At 42.4% G+C, this 18,769-nt stretch overlaps 1 protein-coding gene across 2 annotated transcripts in view; it reads left to right on the top strand.

Annotated features, from left to right (window-relative positions):
• Positions 1 to 18,769, top strand: part of PALS1 (protein associated with LIN7 1, MAGUK p55 family member) — a 98,833-nt gene that overhangs the window by 40,728 nt on the left and 39,336 nt on the right. For both annotated transcript variants that reach the window (XM_063439072.1, XM_063439073.1), the window contains exons 4-9: positions 229 to 306; positions 2,699 to 2,845; positions 5,842 to 6,003; positions 7,307 to 7,384; positions 12,120 to 12,303; positions 12,645 to 12,716. In XM_063439072.1, the coding sequence (XP_063295142.1) occupies positions 229 to 306; positions 2,699 to 2,845; positions 5,842 to 6,003; positions 7,307 to 7,384; positions 12,120 to 12,303; positions 12,645 to 12,716 (721 nt within the window). The remainder of the gene's footprint in view (positions 1 to 228; positions 307 to 2,698; positions 2,846 to 5,841; positions 6,004 to 7,306; positions 7,385 to 12,119; positions 12,304 to 12,644; positions 12,717 to 18,769) is intronic.

The following is an 18,769-nucleotide window of genomic DNA, read 5'->3' as shown; positions in this document are numbered from 1 at the left end:
TGTGTGTGTGTGTGTGTGTGTGTGTGTGTATATATATATATATGTGTATATATATATATATATATATATATATATATATATATATATATATATATATATATATATATATATATATAAATAATAAAAAAAATTTTACTGTATGGTCTTGTGCTATACTTTTTGTGAAAGAATAAAATGATACCTGAACATTATATCAGGTACTTTAATATGTTTCATTTCTTTTAATAGGTGCAACATGTTTTAAAGGCAAGTCATCAAAAAGAAAGCCAAGAACTAAATGCAATTCTAAATGGGCCACATATTCAGGTAAGACTCGTTTTTATTTTTTAAAATGTGTATCTTTTGTTTTTTTTGTACGAGAATACAGCCAACATAAAATCTTGCCATGCAACAACAGCAGTAGCAAGCCGGTAAAAAACAAATCATTGTCATGGCATACAAGTAAAACAGCACAGGATTTTGTTATATTAGGATATTCAGGCTAACCATACATTAATAGGTAGAGGTAGCAACATAATAGACAGGCTTAATATGCATGAAAAACACAGTGGAAGGGTCATTATGCTGGATCTATATGAAAAGCATAGGCTTAATAATACAGGCTAGGGCCAGGGGTAGGCAACCTTTGGCATACTAGATGTCTTTGACTACATCTCCCATAATGCTCTTACAGCCACAATGCTGGCAAAGCATCAAGTGAGATGTAGTCCACAACATCTTGGGTGCCGAACGTTGCCTAACCCGAGGTTAGGCTATAATAATAAGAAACACTGAGTAATAGTGGTGCCACTGGGTACTTGTCAAAACTGGAAACACATTGTAGTAGGAGACCCTGTAATTAATACCAGGAAAGTGGATATAGTTAACATAGGGTCCATGCCATGCAGGATCTAGCCAATGCCACAAGTAGGCCTCAATTGACATACAATCTCAAAGCATGTCATGCTGTCACCACTCGCCAACACACAGTCCCGCAATAACCGCAAGGTGGCAGGCAGATGAGCAATCGAGGGTCTGCTTGATTCGGAGATTTCAACTCTGAGCCCAAGCCATATGTGGAGTCAGCATCCAAAAGTGAGGGGACCTCCATCTCCGCATGAACATGGATTCTGGGACGTCCTAGTGCTCACCAAATGTTTTTAAAGACCTAATAATCTATACTTCCATGTATTGCAGGGTTTAATGCCCACTGTCTTTATAGAACAAAATACAATAAAATGAATGTATTCTTGCTGGTGTTCAGGCAGTTTAGCAAAAGCTCATTACCTGTGAGTCTAGACCCATGACTTATGTGATTATCTACTCTACATGTTAACTATATCCCTAAATATTCTCTAAAAAAAATAATATAAAAATTTGCGACATCTGTAGACGTTGATAAAACAACATCTTTAGCCACATGTTCCACATCTGATGTAGATAGAAATCTAATTTCTTCAAATCCTTACCTTTTGTCATTTGTGCATTCATGTTAATGGACAGGTTGCCAAACACCTGTTTGGAAAATTTGATGTATATCATTGACATAGCCAGTACAAAGTCAGCAGCTACAATACTTAGATATTTTTCCTAACCAACATAAACAAACAAAACCTGTTTAGCCTGTTTTTCTTTATTTCTTTTGTAAACATAAAAGATTACATGTCAATTTGTTTAAAAATATTAATTTTATACCGAAGCGTTGCATCTCTTCGCTTACACTTAGCTGTATTCATTCAGAAAAAAACGCTTCTGTGACCAAAACGTATGTAGGTAATGAGTTGATGTGCATTCACAAATCCTGACATCATGAGCAAGCAGCAACACAGTTTTTATAAGCGTTTTATAAAGATGTATTTAACAAAACAATATAAATATATTGGAATTATAGATTTTACATATATATATATATATATATATATATATATATATAAAATATCACCCATTGTACAGCGCTACGGAATTTGTTGGCGCTATATAAATAATATATATTTATAAAATAAATTAAAATAGATATGTATTACGGTTTCTTTATTACTGTAACACTCATCACCATTATACAAAAAAGAGAAAACCAATAAATATTATATTCTTATGGTCTTTTTTTGTATAGTGCTGATGGGGGTTAGAGTTATAAAGAAGCCGTAATACATATAATAATCTAACTCCCCAGGTAATTGCACTTCTATTTTATGAGTGGTTGTATTTCGCCATTTTTAAAATATAGATATTTTTTAAAGGAATAAATACTGGTTATCACATGGCATTTAAAACTGCTCATCTGAGAAACCTGCAGGTCAAGTGTTTTCGCTTTTAAAATGGTTGCCTCCGGATTTGTGTTTGACACTTTTGTTATTTTGACTCTAATATAACATTTATTTAATTATGTGTATTGACCAAATTTGGTTGAGGACATGACTAGAAACAAATGTGCAAGATTTGGGTCTACTTTGCCCACTTTTAAGAAAAACAATGGAATACTGTGCACACAGTTCATTTTGTGTCCACAAGCCGATGTTCAACCTGTATATTGGTTTCTAATCTGTATTTGATGTAAACAAAATATAACAACTATTTTAATTGTCAAGTTCACTTCACTTCCATGGTGTTTAGCTTAACATTCTTATGACTGTGCCGGATTGTTTATCTGAATGTTTTTACTGCAATGTGTTGTTACTTTCATGTGTATTTGTTTATTTTTTCGTCCTCTCTTTATTAGGCACTTCTTTTAGCACATGACAAAATTGCAGAGCAAGAAATGATGCCAGAACCAGTATCTGAAGAGAGATTTTATGAAACCATTGGGCAGTATGGAGAAGAAACTGTTAAAATCGTTAGAATAGAGAAAGCAAGAGATATCCCATTGGTAAGTAAGCTGAAGCATTTGATTGGACCACAGGATCAAACACCGCAAAATGAAGCATCCTGCATCACAGAAAAAATGGATTGGTACACAGGCAAACATGGGTCGTTGATGGGCAGGCAACCTATGTATTAATTAGCAGTCATCTAAATTCTACATTTAGATTATTATTGCAGTGTTATTATTGCAAGTTCAGCAGTGGAGCATAGTGTTTGTAAGACTGACTTCATGAGAAAACTGCCAATGTCTGTCACATGCTAACTGAAAGCAAACACTGCTAGCTAAAACCCTGTGGGACACTGCTACCCAAACACTGAAATGCTGCAGTGGTAAGTATGTTTTTTTTTGTTTTTTTTTAATTTTATTTTTGTAACCTTTTGTCCACTGCACTCCTTACCTCAGCAAATAATTATAAAATGCTTACCAGTGAGAAGGATTGAGGAGCTGAAAATTTAGGAGTGACAATTCTTCAGTAGTGTTGATTTTTTTTTTTTTATTTTTTTTTATTGTGAGGGGGGAGGGGTGGGGGGGAAGAATTGGTAAGAAGATGTATTTTAGCTGGTCAGACAGTTTGCTGATGAAGGGAAAGCTCCTTAGACTAGACATTCTCAGTCCGTTAGAAGTAAAAGATAGTTTAGCGCTAATAATACAATGGGTAGGCAGCGGCCTTACAGAGGGCAGCCCTCTTGCCCTCTTAGATAAGAATGTACAACAAAAAAAGGAGAGAGGCTGCGCCAAAATTAAATAAAAAAAAATAAAATAAAAATAGTCCCAATATATATCAGAAAATAGAATGTCTGTTCCACAAGTTCCACTGGTGTTTCCTCTGTCTGTAATACTTCAAATCGTCTCGTGATATGGAAAACACAAAGGGTTTCTTTGAAAATGCCAAACCACATTTTGAACGAATCTGAGTATATCGTTCATAACCTAATTGTATGCCTCAAGTGTCACAAATGTCACACAATTTATTCAAAAAGATCTTTTGTACTTTTTTGTAAAATGTATTCAAAAGCGCAAAAGGCCACTATCCCGTGTGACAAATGTACAGCCATTATCATAAACTCCAGGTTTATGCAGCTAGAAAGCTGAAAATATTTTTCTTGCTGTAGCTATAATCGTTTGGAGGATTTAATTTTACACTAAATAGTCTACAATAGGACTAGTATGATTCATTTGGTGGGGGGGGGGGGGGGGGAAGATAAATCTGCAAGTCTTTCTCGTCTCAGAATTTGTGCCACTTTGAGCAGGACTCTCGCCACGTTCTCTTCCTTTACATCCGACTTGTCTTGTTGCAACTCTTTGCTTGTTAATTCACACAGTATAGAGCGTTGTGAAATATGTTGTTACTTTACAAGTAACAATCATTTTCACTAAGAAAAGATGATTCAAGGCACACCTACATTTTGTACCTTCATCAGCAACTTGTAAATCTCATATACGCTTGCTTGTTTTACGAGAGATCTTCAGATCTTCATGTACTATGTGTACTTCTAGCTAAACTGACTTCCCATGTGGGAATTTATTTATTTTAACACACTTCTTTAAAAGCTATACTTCAAGACTGTAATCAACCTTTTAAAGGGAAACTAGTGCCAGCAAACAGTTGTTTTCCTGCAACTATAGCTCCCTATAGTGCCCCTCTCTACGGGGGGGTAGTGCTGAAGGGGTTAAAAACCTTAGTCCATCGCCAATGCCCCTCGGGTATTTTTACTTTATCAGACATTTCTGGATTCCAATTCAGTCTTGTGCTCGTCTTCCTGATATCAGGATGTAATTTCTTATCCCCGCATACTGATATCAGGTAGTGAACACCATGCAGCAGCGTAGCATAGGGAGGCTTACGTATCCAGTATATCATGCAAGTGTGTGTACTTTGAAGTATATTCCCTGATGGTCCAGCAGCTGCAGCATAAGCAGTGCACACATGGCTCTCGCTGTTCCTATATAGTCATCAACATGCCTGTATGAATTAAATTCTGTCATTCAGATGTTCTCTAGCTCACTGAAGAAATGCAAGAGCATTCTGTGTGCACTGTAAAAATGCAAAGACCTGCTGCTTTCATCACCAGGGATAATTAACAAATGCTTTAGTCTCTTAAAGCATGATACAGAGGGTGGGTTCTCCTGGTTTGCTCACTGCACTCTTTGAGCTGTGTTGAAGCATACTAATGTGCATCATTATGATTTATTATTATTTTATTTATTTTTGTTATTACTGACCTAGGATTTAACAATTTCTCACAGCACATTTTTACATTCCTAGTGTTTTTTGGAGAAGAATATTTGAATATTGTGTAAAATTTGTGAACAAAACCAATATGGCAACCAAACAGTATATTAATTTTACTTTTGTGTTTTGATGCCCGAGAACTGTCCAATTTGGGTGTGGTTCCGTTATTACATGCAAAACTTGAATACAAATCTCTTTCCTTCCCTGTCTGATTCCGGAGAGTGCCGGAGTCCTGGTAGTGAACACGTGTAGTTGGGAACTCAAGAGATTGCTGCACAAAGCCCAGTTATAAAAACTGTGAGCTGCACTTTGTATACAGTGACAATATAACTATCAGCTGCTTTAGAAATTTCACTCATCTTATGTTTTGAATGGAAGACTGGCTGAGGGCTTAACTGCGTATCCCTTAAAGTCCTGTTCAGGACAAGGTTAAATGGGGTAGTTAAGTCAGACCAGAATGAGAGGCTCCTTTTTGGTAGAACCTTTTCCTGGTGTAGAAGAGGTCTACATGCTGCACCACTAGTCTGTTGACATCAGCACAAAATTCTAAGAGGGTTGTTTTGAACACATTTTTGTGTTAAAGGGTTTCAGAAAAAAATTGAAGCCAGTAGTAAACATTGTTGCCTTGCCACCTTATCTTTTGAACCTTTCCAAAATGTTTTACATTCAAGATGTTGCTAGGCTACAAAAAAACACTAAGGAAAAGCTTTTTTTTAAAAAACAAAAACAAACATTGACTCATATTGCTTCTGTTTTTGTAATACAGGGGGCTACAGTTAGAAATGAACTGGATTCTGTCATTATTAGCCGAATAGTGAAAGGAGGTGCAGCAGAAAAGAGTGGTTTGTTGCATGAAGGTGATGAAATTCTTGAAATAAATGGCATAGAGATCCGCGGAAAAGATGTCAATGAAGTGTTTGAGCTTTTGGTAAGTCTATAAATCTTTGATTTCAAATTATGTCAGACTTTACTGTTACATAAGATACAGGTTACTCAATTGCACTCCCTTTATGATTTTGTTTATTGTGAACATCTAAAATGCAAGTCGCCACTGCAAGCCACGAGGGTCCATGGCACACTCACCATGGCTGAATTTACTGCCGCAAATAGCTGGTGGGTGAGTGGAAATTCTGAGCTCCGATTTACTTTTATTGTGTAGATCAGGGATAGGCCACCTTCAGCACTTTAGGTGTTGTGGACTACATCTCCTTGATGCTTTGCCAGCATTATGGGACACGTAGTCCACAACATCTTGAGTGTAATAGTTTGCCTACCCCTGATCTGGATAATACATTGTGCAATACATAAAAAGGATCTCACTGACCATGTGGTTGTGAAGGAAGATGTTTAGGTCCCAGAATCCTACAGTCTGTATCCACTTCACGGAGTAAGAAACAACTTAATTTCCCTGCAAGCAGCACTACAGGTGTGGGATTACCAACAGGCCACATCTAACTAGTTTAAAAAATAAAAAAAGCTTCAAAAGATCAATGCATGAAAGGCTGAGGTCCTTCATTTCTAAGCTGGTTGCAGTGAGGATGCAGACTTGCAGAGGATACAGATTGATATGTAAGAGTGGTGTATTTAAATGCTGTGTTTAAGGCTGGCAAAAGGATTTAACCATCTAGTGATAGTCAGGGAGTGACTGTGTTCTAGTTAGTGCACTTGTGACAGCTAGGATTTATTTTCTGTTATTTTGTTTTTGGAATTGCTGGAAAAATACACATATTTGATTGTACAATAAATTGTGTTAAAGACTACCATATTCTGTCGTGTATAACACTAGAGCACTGTGCTAAGATCTCTAACGCCGTGAGTATTAACTTGCACATCTAAAATATAGTTTTTGAAGTTGTTTGTTTTGCATCTATCCAGGACTCGCAGCTTCTGGCAGTGAGCTCTGCTTAGGCTAGGCTTAGCTGCTGCCTATCAATCAGTGAATCTTGTTATTTTTACGGAGAATGCTAATCATATCCTATAAACTCTTCACTGCTGCTGCCGTGGTTTTGTATGGAAGAGCTGAAATGTGGTCCAATACTTACTTGTTAATACAAAGTGGGCAACGCAAAGAGACCATGCAAAGTGCAAACTTTGCAGTTTAATATTTTGGAACTTTTTTTGTTTTTTCGTAATTTTTTGTGAATGTGTAAAAATATTTAACTTTATAAATGTGAAAAGTCTAATGATGTTTGGTATTTTGTTCATATATACATACTAATTTCTTGTTTTAGGCTGACATGCATGGCACCCTGTCCTTTGTTCTAATTCCTAGTCAACAAGCAAAGCCACCTCCTAGCAAGGAAACTGTGGTAAGTTACCTTTGTACTTATTACACTCCCACTTTTAGCCTCACGATCAATCCTGCCAGTTAGAAATAAAATGCCTAATTGGTGCATGTTCTTATGGCCATCTACAAATCCATGTTTTTCTTTCATGTTGTTAAATGTATGCTGTTCCACAAGATTTAAGTAGGTAGAGATTAATACAGGGCATTGTAGCAATTAAAGGTATTAAAGGCTTACTCCAAGCACCATGGCCACGTTAGTGATTTGAACTCCACCTCCATCACTGTCAATTGGGTGTCTTCAGCCAGCCTAGAAGTAGAGTTCCAGGCTGACTAATGCCTATTCTGTGTAACTTTCATTGCACATAATTGCATTAATTAGCCACGAGTGGTCAGCTGATGCTCTCAGCCACTGAATGGCGAAAGCCAAAGCTTCTATGGCACCGCATGAGCCAGATGCACGAGGCATCAGCAGGAACCCAGATAAGAGGGCAAGATGTTTGTGAACAGTTTAGTCCATTACTGGTGAATTGGGCAAGTGTACTACTCGCATCAAAACCCTACAGCAGGCATGATGATTGGAGTAAACCTTTAAGATATACTTAAAAGATAACTGCCACCAGAATTATTTTCGGTTTTTGTTATTATAAGAATCCTTACAGCATATAATGAAAAGATATGGCATTTTTGTTATGAAGTGTATGGGAAAAATACCTGAAAATCTTGCCCTAACTTTCACAGAATACTTGATTCATTTGTCATATTCATACACATTCGGTCAGACTGCGATAGAAGTCAACTGTTGGGCTCCTGCTTCACTCCCTGCACAAAACCGTAAACTCATCAGCCATCGCTGTGTGGTCTGCCTGGTCCAAATTCTGACTGTATAGGCAATTCTCATATTTACTAAAGAAAAATGCGATCAGAATCCAGTCGGCCCAACCGATTTCTATGATATTGGTTCGGTGTGTAAATCTGATTTTACACATCCGAACCAATCTACAGCACCCGAATCGCATATTATCATTCATTTGCTTTTTGCCAGCAACCCCATAAATTAAATAACCTACTTAACCCCCTCCACCACCATCCTAATAAAAGGAGAGATGGCATCTAAAACCTGTCATACTTACCATCAGAAGTATTCGAATTCTTCTTTCTTCACCTCTAAAAAGACTAAATTAATTGCTGCAGAATGAGCACTCCTAACTAGAAAAGCCCTTTTTTTAGGCGTCACACACTATACCAGGTATCGCAAAGCGTGGCAAATTTCCCATGCTTTGCAACTTGACAACGAATGCTTTGATTGGTTGGCTAGTACACCAACCATTTAGAGCACTCTGACAACCAAGTCTCATGAGAAGTGATTTTTAGCGTTGTGCCATCTGGCTATCAGCAAGCAAATAGTTCTTCAAATTATCATTCACTTGTAAATGATCACTTGCAATTCCAGAACACTAGATTTATTCGGAAAATCTGACATGTCCACTTCTGAACCAATGTTACAGAATTGGTTCTGATGACCGTATTCCTACCGCAATAGGCTTTAGTAAATATTAGAAATGCCTGAGCTGCCGGAATTCAGGCAAGGCAGACCACGCAGGGCAATAACTGATGACTTCACTGTTCTGTGCAGGGAGTTAAGCAGGAGCCCAACAATTGGATTCTACCTCAGTCTGACCAAAGGGATCTAGTGTTCTGTGAAAGTAGAATCAGATTTTCAGGTATTTTTGCATATTTCATTTAATAAAAATGCCATTTCTTTTCATTACATTCTGCAGGATTCTAAAAAGCAAAACACAAAAAAGTCTGGGGACAGTTGTCCTTTAACTGTAAATGTATGCAAACAAGTTGTTGACTCCATAATGGCAATCAAATTTAGTTTGGATCAAGAAGGAATATTTTCCCTTCTTGTGGCACAATTGTTTTTTTGTTTTTTTTGTCTTGGTTCAACATCATAAAATAATGGGTTTCAATGTTTAATATGATGAACTTTAGTTTTTTTTAATTTTTTTTTTTTTTTTTTTAACCTGGTCAAACTATCTAACTGAAATTCTCCAGGCGTTGTGCTGTGCATGTTTTGCTACCATGTCAAATGTATGTTATATTTTAAATGTACAGTGTGATCATGCCCTCATTTACAAGCACATTCCCTTACAGTGTTAGCTGTTACAATCTGAAAGTCTGCATTGCCATCTACTTGTTCTTAGGCACAAACCCTGAAATCAACAAGATCCTAATACTGTTCACTGTGTGAGAACTATTCTCTAACCTCTACTGTGATCTTAGAAGATGTTTATCTAAAATAAACAGCTTGAACTGGCTGTGCTGGAATGTTAAGAGCAGTGGCTTTTAATGGTTGGCTGGAATTTTCAAGAATGCACCTACAACTGATGTATTTATTTATTACTGGTATTTATAAAGCGCCAACAAGTTCCGCAGCGGTGTACAATTAGTGGAGGACTTACAATATACACAGACAAATACAAAAGGTAGAGAGGGCCCTGTCCGTGAGCTGACATCTAGCCATAGAAGCTCTTTTATACAAAGTGCTTAGCTAGATAGCCTGTGAGCTTGCAATCTAAAGTATACAATGGGGATTTGAGACAAGAGGTCGCAGGGGAAATTTTGGAAGCTGGCTAAGAGAAGTTAACAGAGATTGGCAGCTATTGGTAAAATATAAAGGGAATGAAAAGGTAATTGAGTGAGAATCTTAATGTATGTATTGGTTTTTAACCGTTAGACTTTTATTACATAATGTCAACACTGATGAGTTGTTTCATTAAAAGACCACAACAAGGGCGGAGCCTGGCTTCCAGGCTGCAAGGACGTGCTGATTTAGAGCTCCTGAGCATCATGGCACGATTTGGGGCAAAAAACCCAATAAAACAGCACGCTCAACGCCTGGAAGGTGACAGCAAAACCGGGACACCCGGGCAAATAGATGGATACCAGCCGTTAACCAATTGCTTACCGGCACCAGCATCAAGAAGCCTCCTCGAGGCCCTGTTGGGGTGAGACGGCCGCTCTCCTCGCGGGCGACTCGGCAGAGAGATCCTCCAAACGACTCACCTCCTACCCCCCCCCCCCCCCTCTGGACCGGCGGGGGTCATCCCGGTCCGCACGGTGGGTTCGGAGCTGCCAGCCACACCGAGAAGCGAGGTGGAGAAAGACCACTGTCGGCGCCCACGAGGCACCCCTAAGATGGCGGACAGTGACACGCCGCCAGTGCTGAATCAACCCCAGTACACGCTGATCTACCAAGACACCGCACAGCGCCTGGAGGTAATATTCAGCCGCTTCTGGGCAAACCTTAGAGACCGCATGAAAGCAGCACAAACCGCTCAAAGTCCAGCACGGATGATGGGTGGGGGAGGCAGACAGCGGCGGGGAGAGGAGCGCATACCCTTGGGCAAAGCGACAGGCGCCCCACACACTCCCAAACCACAGTGCCCACCCGGGTTGGAGGCTAAAAGGGCGAAGTCCCGGACGCATCGTCCACACGCAAGGAGGCTTCACTGCCAAAAGAGGCCAAAGACCACCAGGCCCTCCATTGCCCCCGTCAGGGAAAAGAACTCAGGCTCCAGAAGCTGCAGAGTTAGTGGCACCGTGATGCAGGCCTACACAACAGCCTGGGGCTGGAAGGATGTCCCCACACTGCCCACCGCTGCAGCAGCCTCCGAAACTACCTCAACCACTGTCCACTGCTTCACAAGAGATGGCATCGGATAAGAGAGACTCTCTACACAAAGCCTCCATACAGGTCACCGCCAGGCTCATCATCTTCAGCCTAAGGCTGTTGTACTGTGTGACCAGGATTGACACCCAGGGAGAAAAGGAGGCATCACCACACACAGCTCCGAACCACAGTGACCCACAAGCTAACAGTCATACTAATTGTTGAGCCAAGGTTATCGTTTCTTTTCCTCTACTGTTATGACTTTCCATCACGTAATCTATATAAAACATATTAAGCGTAAATATAACCAATGTTGATATAAGCATCATGAATATCTAGCTAGCATGTTGACCACAAGCTACTGAAAACCTACAACCTATCTTAACATGTTATTGTTGCGTGCAATCGCACCCTATACCCTAAAAAATGTGCAAGATATATCAAATACCCCGCTGTTGTTATTGTTTATTTGCAGGCATCACATGCCTGTATGTTAAACTTTTCTGCACTGCAAAAAAAAATAAAAAATAAAATAAAAAAAAAGGACCACAACAAACTAGTTTTCCTGGCACTATAGGGTCTTTAGTTCCCCCCTCACCCTCAGGGTCCCACTCCCGCTGGGCTGAAGGGGGAGGAAGGGGTTAATCACTTCCTTTCTCCAGCGCTGGGGAAATTTCCTCCCTCTTCTGACGTCCGCCCTGAATGCGCATGCGCGACAAGAGCCGTGCGTGCATTCAATCCGTCCATAGGAAAGCATTTCTTAATGCTTTCCTATGGACGTCAGCGTCTTCTCACTGTGATTTTCACAGTGAGAATCGTGGAAGCGCCTCTAGCGGCTGTCAATGAGACCGCCACTAGAGGCTGGATTAACCCTAATGTAAACATAACAGTTTCTCTGAAACTATGTTTAGAGCTGCAGGTTTAACCCTAGATGGACCTGGCACCCAGACAACTTCATTGAGCTGAAGTGGTCTGGGTGCCTATAGTGTTCCTTTTAATATGTGCAAACTTCTGGTTTTAAAATTATATTTTAGCATCATTACTCTGTTTGCAAATCATGCATGTTTTCTCCTTCCATCAGGTACATGTGAAAGCTCATTTTGATTATGACCCTTCTGATGATCCTTACGTCCCATGCAGAGAGTTGGGTCTTTCTTTTCAAAAAGGTGACATACTCCATGTAATTAGTCAAGATGATCCCAACTGGTGGCAGGCATATCGAGATGGTGATGAAGACAACCAGCCTCTGGCAGGACTTGTACCAGGTAACACGTGATGAATTAGGTTTTACTAAGCATTTTTATAAAGTATTAAAACTGTAAATCTTCATGACAAGCTGTGTATTGTTTACTGTCATTACTGTAATTCTTATTCGCTGTAGTGTGCTGTGTTTTGAAAATGTCCATTCACAAATTAGTTCTGGCATTTCAGCTTAGTGTGCCAGTTACTATATTTAACTGTAGGCAGATGGCAAGCTGATTTTGTAGGTATGGTAAGTGGCTTAAGTCTTCTGAATTGTTTTACAAATTAGATTAATAGGAATGTGAATTCTATGACGTAAAATAGTGTAAAACATTTTTTTTTGCATGTTTTTATTTACAAAAAGGGAAAGTATTTCAACAGCAGAGGGAGGCTATGAAGCAAACGATAGAAGAGGATAAGGAGCCAGAAAAATCAGGTTTGATGCATCTTTTTAACGAACACTTTAAATCTGTACTTGTATACTCTCCTTTATTAATGCTTGCATTTTTACTTTTCTATAAGCCACATGGAAAAATATTTTCTATAGTATTAACCCTAAAATCAAACAAAATATTTAAGAACACTATCACCACTATTGGTTGCTGCCTCAAGTATTTGGTCGCTTTGCTGGATCAGTACTGATTTTTATATCTAAGTGCAGCCACCCTTAATGACCTCTGTGGTGTAATCTCTGGCAAACTGTATTAAGAAGGGAATTGGAGGCACACCCATAACATGCATTTCTCAGCAATGTTGCTGCTGTAAGGACTGCTGTACAAAATCCAGATAAATGTGTTTTCAAATCTTACAAGGTTACCTAAACCTATAATATTGCCAAATAAGTGCGCTAATACTGGAGATGGTAGATCTGAAAATAAGCAAGGAAAAGTATAGTGCTGATGGTATGTATAAAACCATATATAGGTAGGGGTGAGGGGAAAGGACTCACATGGTCGGAGGAAGCCCAGACAGGCGGGCGAAACGCATCACGGAGACGTCATCAGAAGGCGGACCCGGAAATGGTCACGTGAGCGGGACTTTCGAAATCCAGCGTTGTTCCTGACTGTGGCATTCTACCTTTTGAATACATGTTTTTATGTGGGTAGCTTACACCGCTGATACCCACCACTTCTAAAGTAAGAATTTTTAACCATTTTTTATTATTAAACTTTGAACATACTGTTCAATTGGGGGTCTTTTGCCTTTCTATACCACACAGAATCGTTCTTTGGCTTGATCGTATCCAGTATACAGCCTTCATCTACAGATTGTGTGATTTTCACTCTCCAATAGAGCTGTGAAAATATGTTTTTTTTTTTTTTTTTAAAGATTCTTTATTTTTCATTTTTCATTCTTCATAAACAAAGGTTGATGAACGTTTTACAGAAAAAAGAGGTTGGTTAGTCAGGGGGTAACAATGATACGACACATTTTTATTTACACATAACTCTGGCATTGTGTTTGGTATCTCATACATTATATTCCCTTGGGGACTTGAGAGTTGGGAGGTTCGTGTGTATGACCTTACGGGTCATGTTCTCTTTGGTCAGCTGTTGTTGCGGAGGTTTAGGTCGGTTATGATGTTTCTGACCAGGTAACGGTCCCGAAGTTTGCCAGTTAATAGAGACAAGTTAGGTTGTAGGCTTGTTGGGTCAGGTATTTTGATGACGGTCGTTCTATTGTTGGGGGAAGGGGGAACATTTGTCTTGGGAATTACGGCCTTTGGGTCGTTTAGTGACTGTGGCGATGGCGGCATGGCCTGGTAGGTGGGTTGGGTGCTGTGGGGAGGGGGAGTGTTGGGTAGGTGGGTTGTTAAGGGTGGGGAGAGGGTTGTGAAGAGGGGGGTTAGAGGCTGCTGCCCTCCTGGGTACTCCCCCCGAGCCCAGGGTGGGTGGGAGTGGTGTGGGGTTGGCTGGTTAGGTGTGTGTCTTCGCATTCGTTCTATGTTGTGAAGAGGGGGGTTAGAGGCTGCTGCCCTCCTGGGTACTCCCCCCGAGCCCAGGGTGGGTGGGAGTGGTGTGGGGTTGGCTGGTTAGGTGTGTGTCTTCGCATTCGTTCTATGTTGGTGGTGTTGGTTGCGTGATCTGGTAGATCACCATGGAGGGTTACTGTGGCCTTCTAGCCATGGGTCCCAAACTTTGTGGAATGATTTAGGGGTGTCGTGTATCTGTGCTGTCATTCTGTCCATATCTATACTATCTGTGATTTTTGCGTATATTTGAGGGTGGGTGGGTATACGTGATGTGGACCAGTGTTCTGCAATTGCTCTGCGTGTGGCAAGGGTCACTTTTGCTATGAGTTTATTTTCATTGCGGGTGAAGCTATCCAGCGGTTTGGAGAGTAGAAGAGCCCATGGGTCGAGGGGTACTGGCTTGTCCAGTAGTCTGGATAGGAGGGCCGTTATCGTTAGCCATAAGGGGGTAAGTTTAGGGCACGTCCACCAGCAGTGGAGGAAAGTGCCTGTTTCGCCACATAATTTCCAGCAGAGGTTGGCGGGGCACTGTTTCATGGCTTTTAGGCGGTAGGGAGTGAGGTACCATCTGAAGAGCATTTTGTATGCCTGCTCTTGATGGGTGACGCATATTGAAATGGATTTGGTAGATGCCCAGATGTCAGCCCAATCTGAGGGGTCTTCGGGGGGTCCCAGGTCTTTCTCCCAGGCCGTGATGTATGGGAGGGATACCTGTGTATGGTGTGTGGTTAGAGTCTGGTATATGGTTGATATTTGGCTCTTTCTGAATGGTGAGTGGAGGGTGTCCCTTTCAAAACTGGTCAGGGATGAGGTTGCTGCTAAGCGGACTGTGTCTGTTGCTGCGAAGCTTCGAAGTTGGAGGTAGCGGAAGTAGTCGTATGTGGTTAGGGTTTCGGGGTTGGGGATGTCGGTGTATTGCAGGGGCTTTCCATTGGGGTAAAGGTGTCCTAGTCGAACTATGTCGCGGTCTTCGAAGTGGGCGTAGTCTTGTGGAGTGAGGCCTGGTGGAAACATTCTGTTGCGGAGGATTGGGGTGAGAGGTGATAGGCCCGTGGACAGCTCGAATTTGTCGCTTAGGTGGTCCCAGAGGTCTAGGGAGTGGGTGATTGTTGGGGAGGTGGGGGGTGGCAGCGATCTGTATTTTTTTTGGAGCCACATGTATTGGGAGGGGTGTTTACCAAAGATGAGATGTTCTAAGTCTACCCAACGTTTGTGTGAGGGGGGAAGGTGCCAGTGTTGAATTTGGGTGAGGTGAGCCGCATGGAGGTAGAGTGTAAGGTTGGGGAGGCCTAGCCCTCCGGAGGGTTTGGGTACGTATAGTGTGGATCTACGGACTCGGGGTTTTTTCCCGTTCCAGATGAATCGGTCTATGGCAGTTTGCAGTTGTTTGAGGTCTGTTTTTTTACAGGGGATGGGTAGTGCTTGGAAGGCATAGAGGAATTTGGGTAGGAGGTTCATTTTAACCGATGCTATTCTCCCTAGCCAAGATATGGTCATCGGTTTCCAGCGTTCCAGATTTAGGAATGCTTTTTGGAATAGTGGGGGGTAGTTGGCTGTGTATAGGGTAGAGGTGTCGTTGGTGATTTGGACCCCTAGATAGGTGATCGCTGATGGGCATAGTCTGAAGGGGAAGTCCCGTTTCAGGATGTGGATAGTTGATTCCGAGAGGTTAAGCGGCATAAGGTCTGATTTAGTGGCGTTGAGTTGATATCCGGAGATTTTTGAGTAGCTTTGTAGGGTTGTTAGGAGGGTGGTTAGGGTCGGGACGGGGTTAGTCAGGGTAAGGAGGATGTCGTCTGCGTATGCTGCGATTGTGAATGTTTCGTCCCTGATCCGGAGCCCTTCTATGTGTGGGTCATTACGTATGGTCTCCAGCAGGGGTTCAAGGGAGATGGCGAATAGTAAAGGGGACAGGGGGCAACCTTGACGGGTTCCATTCAGTATGGGGAAGGAAGGTGGGGTGATGTTGGGGATTAGGAGGTGTGCGGTCGGTGTGTGGTACATTGCTTTTAGAAAAAGGGTGAATTCTTGTGGGAATCCGAATTTGTGGAGTACTGTCAAGAGGTATGGCCAGAGAAGGCGGTCGAAGGCCTTCTCGGCGTCTAGGGAGAGTATCGTGGTGGGGAGGCGTTTATGATTGGCATACCAGATGAGGTCTATAGCTCGTCTGGTATTGTCTTGTGCTTGTCTTTGAGGGATAAAACCTACTTGGTCTGGGTTGATAAGTTTTGGTAAGAGGGGGTTGATTCTTGTCGTCATCACTTTGGTCAGGAGTTTTAAGTCTATGTTCAGGAGTGAGATGGGGCGGAAGTGGCCTGGGTCTTCGTGGGTCTTACCGGGTTTGGGTAGGAGAGTAATGTTCGCTCGCGTCATGTCGGGGGGTAGTGGGGTGCCTTTGAGCATTTCGTTAAATACTTTGCATAGTCGTGGGGTGAGTATGTCTCCAAATGTTTTGTAGTAGATGGCTGTCAGGCCGTCAGGGCCAGGGCTTTTATTGGGTTTTAAGGTTTTTATAGCTGCTTGCAGTTCTTCTGGGGTGATGTCTGCGGAGATTATCGTTCTAGCTGTGTCTGTGAGGGAGGGGAGGGAGAGTGTTTTGAGGAAGTTGTCCGTTAAGGTTTGGGTGAGGTCGGTTCGGGGGTTCGGGGTGTGGTTGTAGAGGGACGTAAAGTAGTCTTGGAATGTCTTCCCGATTGTGTGGGGGTCTCTACTCAGTGTGCCGTCTGATGTACGAATCTTGGAGATTCGTTTCGAGTCCGTTAGGTGCTTGAGGCGTTTTGCTAGCATCGAGTCTGCTTTGTTACCCTTCTCGTAGTATTTTTGTTTGGTCCATGTGAGTGCTTTAGCTGTGGCTGAGAGTGAGAGGCGTTTGAGCAGGGTCCTGGCTGCTGAGAGCTGGTCAAAAAGAGAGGGAGTTGGGTTTTGTTTGTGTAGAGTTTCTAGACGGCCTATTTCAGAGATAGTGTCCATGAGTTGTCTGTTGTGTTGTTTTTTGCGTGTCGTTGCAATGGCTATTAATTTGCCTCTTATGACCGGTTTGTGGGCCGCCCAAAGGGTGATTGGGGAGGACACAGAAGGGTCATTCAAGGTGAAGTATTCTTTTATGTTTTCTGCCAGGGACATGGTTACGAGCTTGTCTTGTAGGAGCTGTGAGTTGAGCTTCCATGTCCACGGACGTGTCATGTTGGGAATTGAGAGGGTGAGGGAGATGTCGGCATGGTCCGACCATGTCCGACCATGTCCGACCATGTTATATGGCCTATGGAGGTGTGTGTGATTCTGGATGTGATGTTTGGGGAAATGAGGAAGTAGTCGATACGGGAGTAGGTGTTGTGGGGATGGGAGTAGAACGTATAATCTCGAGTGGAGGGGTGCTGGGCTCTCCATATATCCAGGAGGTTATGTGTGTGAAGGAATTGAGAGAAAGGGGCGTCGTTGTGTGAGGGTCGTGGGTCCCCTTGAGATTTGGATGTGCGGTCCAGGGTTGGGTGGTGTGTGGCGTTACAGTCGCCCCCTACAATGGTGAAGGTTGCCTTGAGCGTTGTTAGGTGGGCCGAGAATGTTTGCCAGAAAGCTGGGTCTGGGGTTGTGGGGGCGTATAAGGAGGTGATAGAGTAGGTTGAGGGTCCTATTTTGCCCGTGAGCGTGAGGTATCTACCTTGCTTGTCCGGGAAGGCTTGGACGTCGGTCAGAGGGCAGGTTGTTTTAAGTATGACGGCTACTCCTTTAGTTTTGGCTTCTGGTGAGTTGGCATGGAAGCTGCGGTTGTAGTGTTTGTTCCGGAGTGGGAAGTGTTTGTGAGGGGTGAAGTGGGTTTCCTGAACTAAGAGAATGTCTGCTTTTTGGCTGTGGGCCCATCGTAGTAGGGCGTGACGTTTTTTGGGGTTGTTAAGGCCTTTTGCGTTGATGGAAACACAGTGTAGCTTGAGTGTCATGGCCGGGGTTGAGTTGGTCAGGTGCTGGGGTGTGTCTGTGTGGTGTGGGAAGATCTAGAGATTGGGTATCGGGGTCTGGGTATTCCCAGGAGGGCAGCAGGGGGAGGAGGGTATGGCGGGACGGGTGAGGTATACGGAGGGGGTATAAGTGCTGGTCTTATCTCAGTTGCCAGCAAGGGTGGTCTGTGGTGTCTGGGGTCTCTCTGGTTGGAGTGGTCAGAGACCGTCGACACAAATCAGGTCGTGTGGGGGGAAGAGGTCGTCTGTCTAGGAGTGGGCGGCAAACAATTTGCGATTGTAAGTGGGCAGTCTGGTAATAGTGCAAAACCTGGTGTAATGGAACCTGGAGAGTAACTTTTGGAACTATTTACAGCAGTGTGTACTTCTTGCCGCGCCTCGATGCGACATTGGGTTGTTTGGTGTGTTACGGCTTAGGTCTCTTCTGTGTGGGTAATACGTCGTGGTTTAGGGGTCACGTCCCCCCGGGCCCATGTCTAGGGTGGAGGGCCAGTGGAGCCCTGAGGTCGCCCAGGGCCCCCATTGCTGCCTGAGTATCTCATATCCTTGAGGCTCAGGGCCGTC

The sequence above is a fragment of the Pelobates fuscus genome, chromosome 13, assembly GCF_036172605.1.
Source record: "Pelobates fuscus isolate aPelFus1 chromosome 13, aPelFus1.pri, whole genome shotgun sequence".
In the NCBI taxonomy this organism is placed as follows: domain Eukaryota; kingdom Metazoa; phylum Chordata; class Amphibia; order Anura; family Pelobatidae; genus Pelobates; species Pelobates fuscus.
This window is presented reverse-complemented; position numbering and strand designations above follow the sequence as displayed.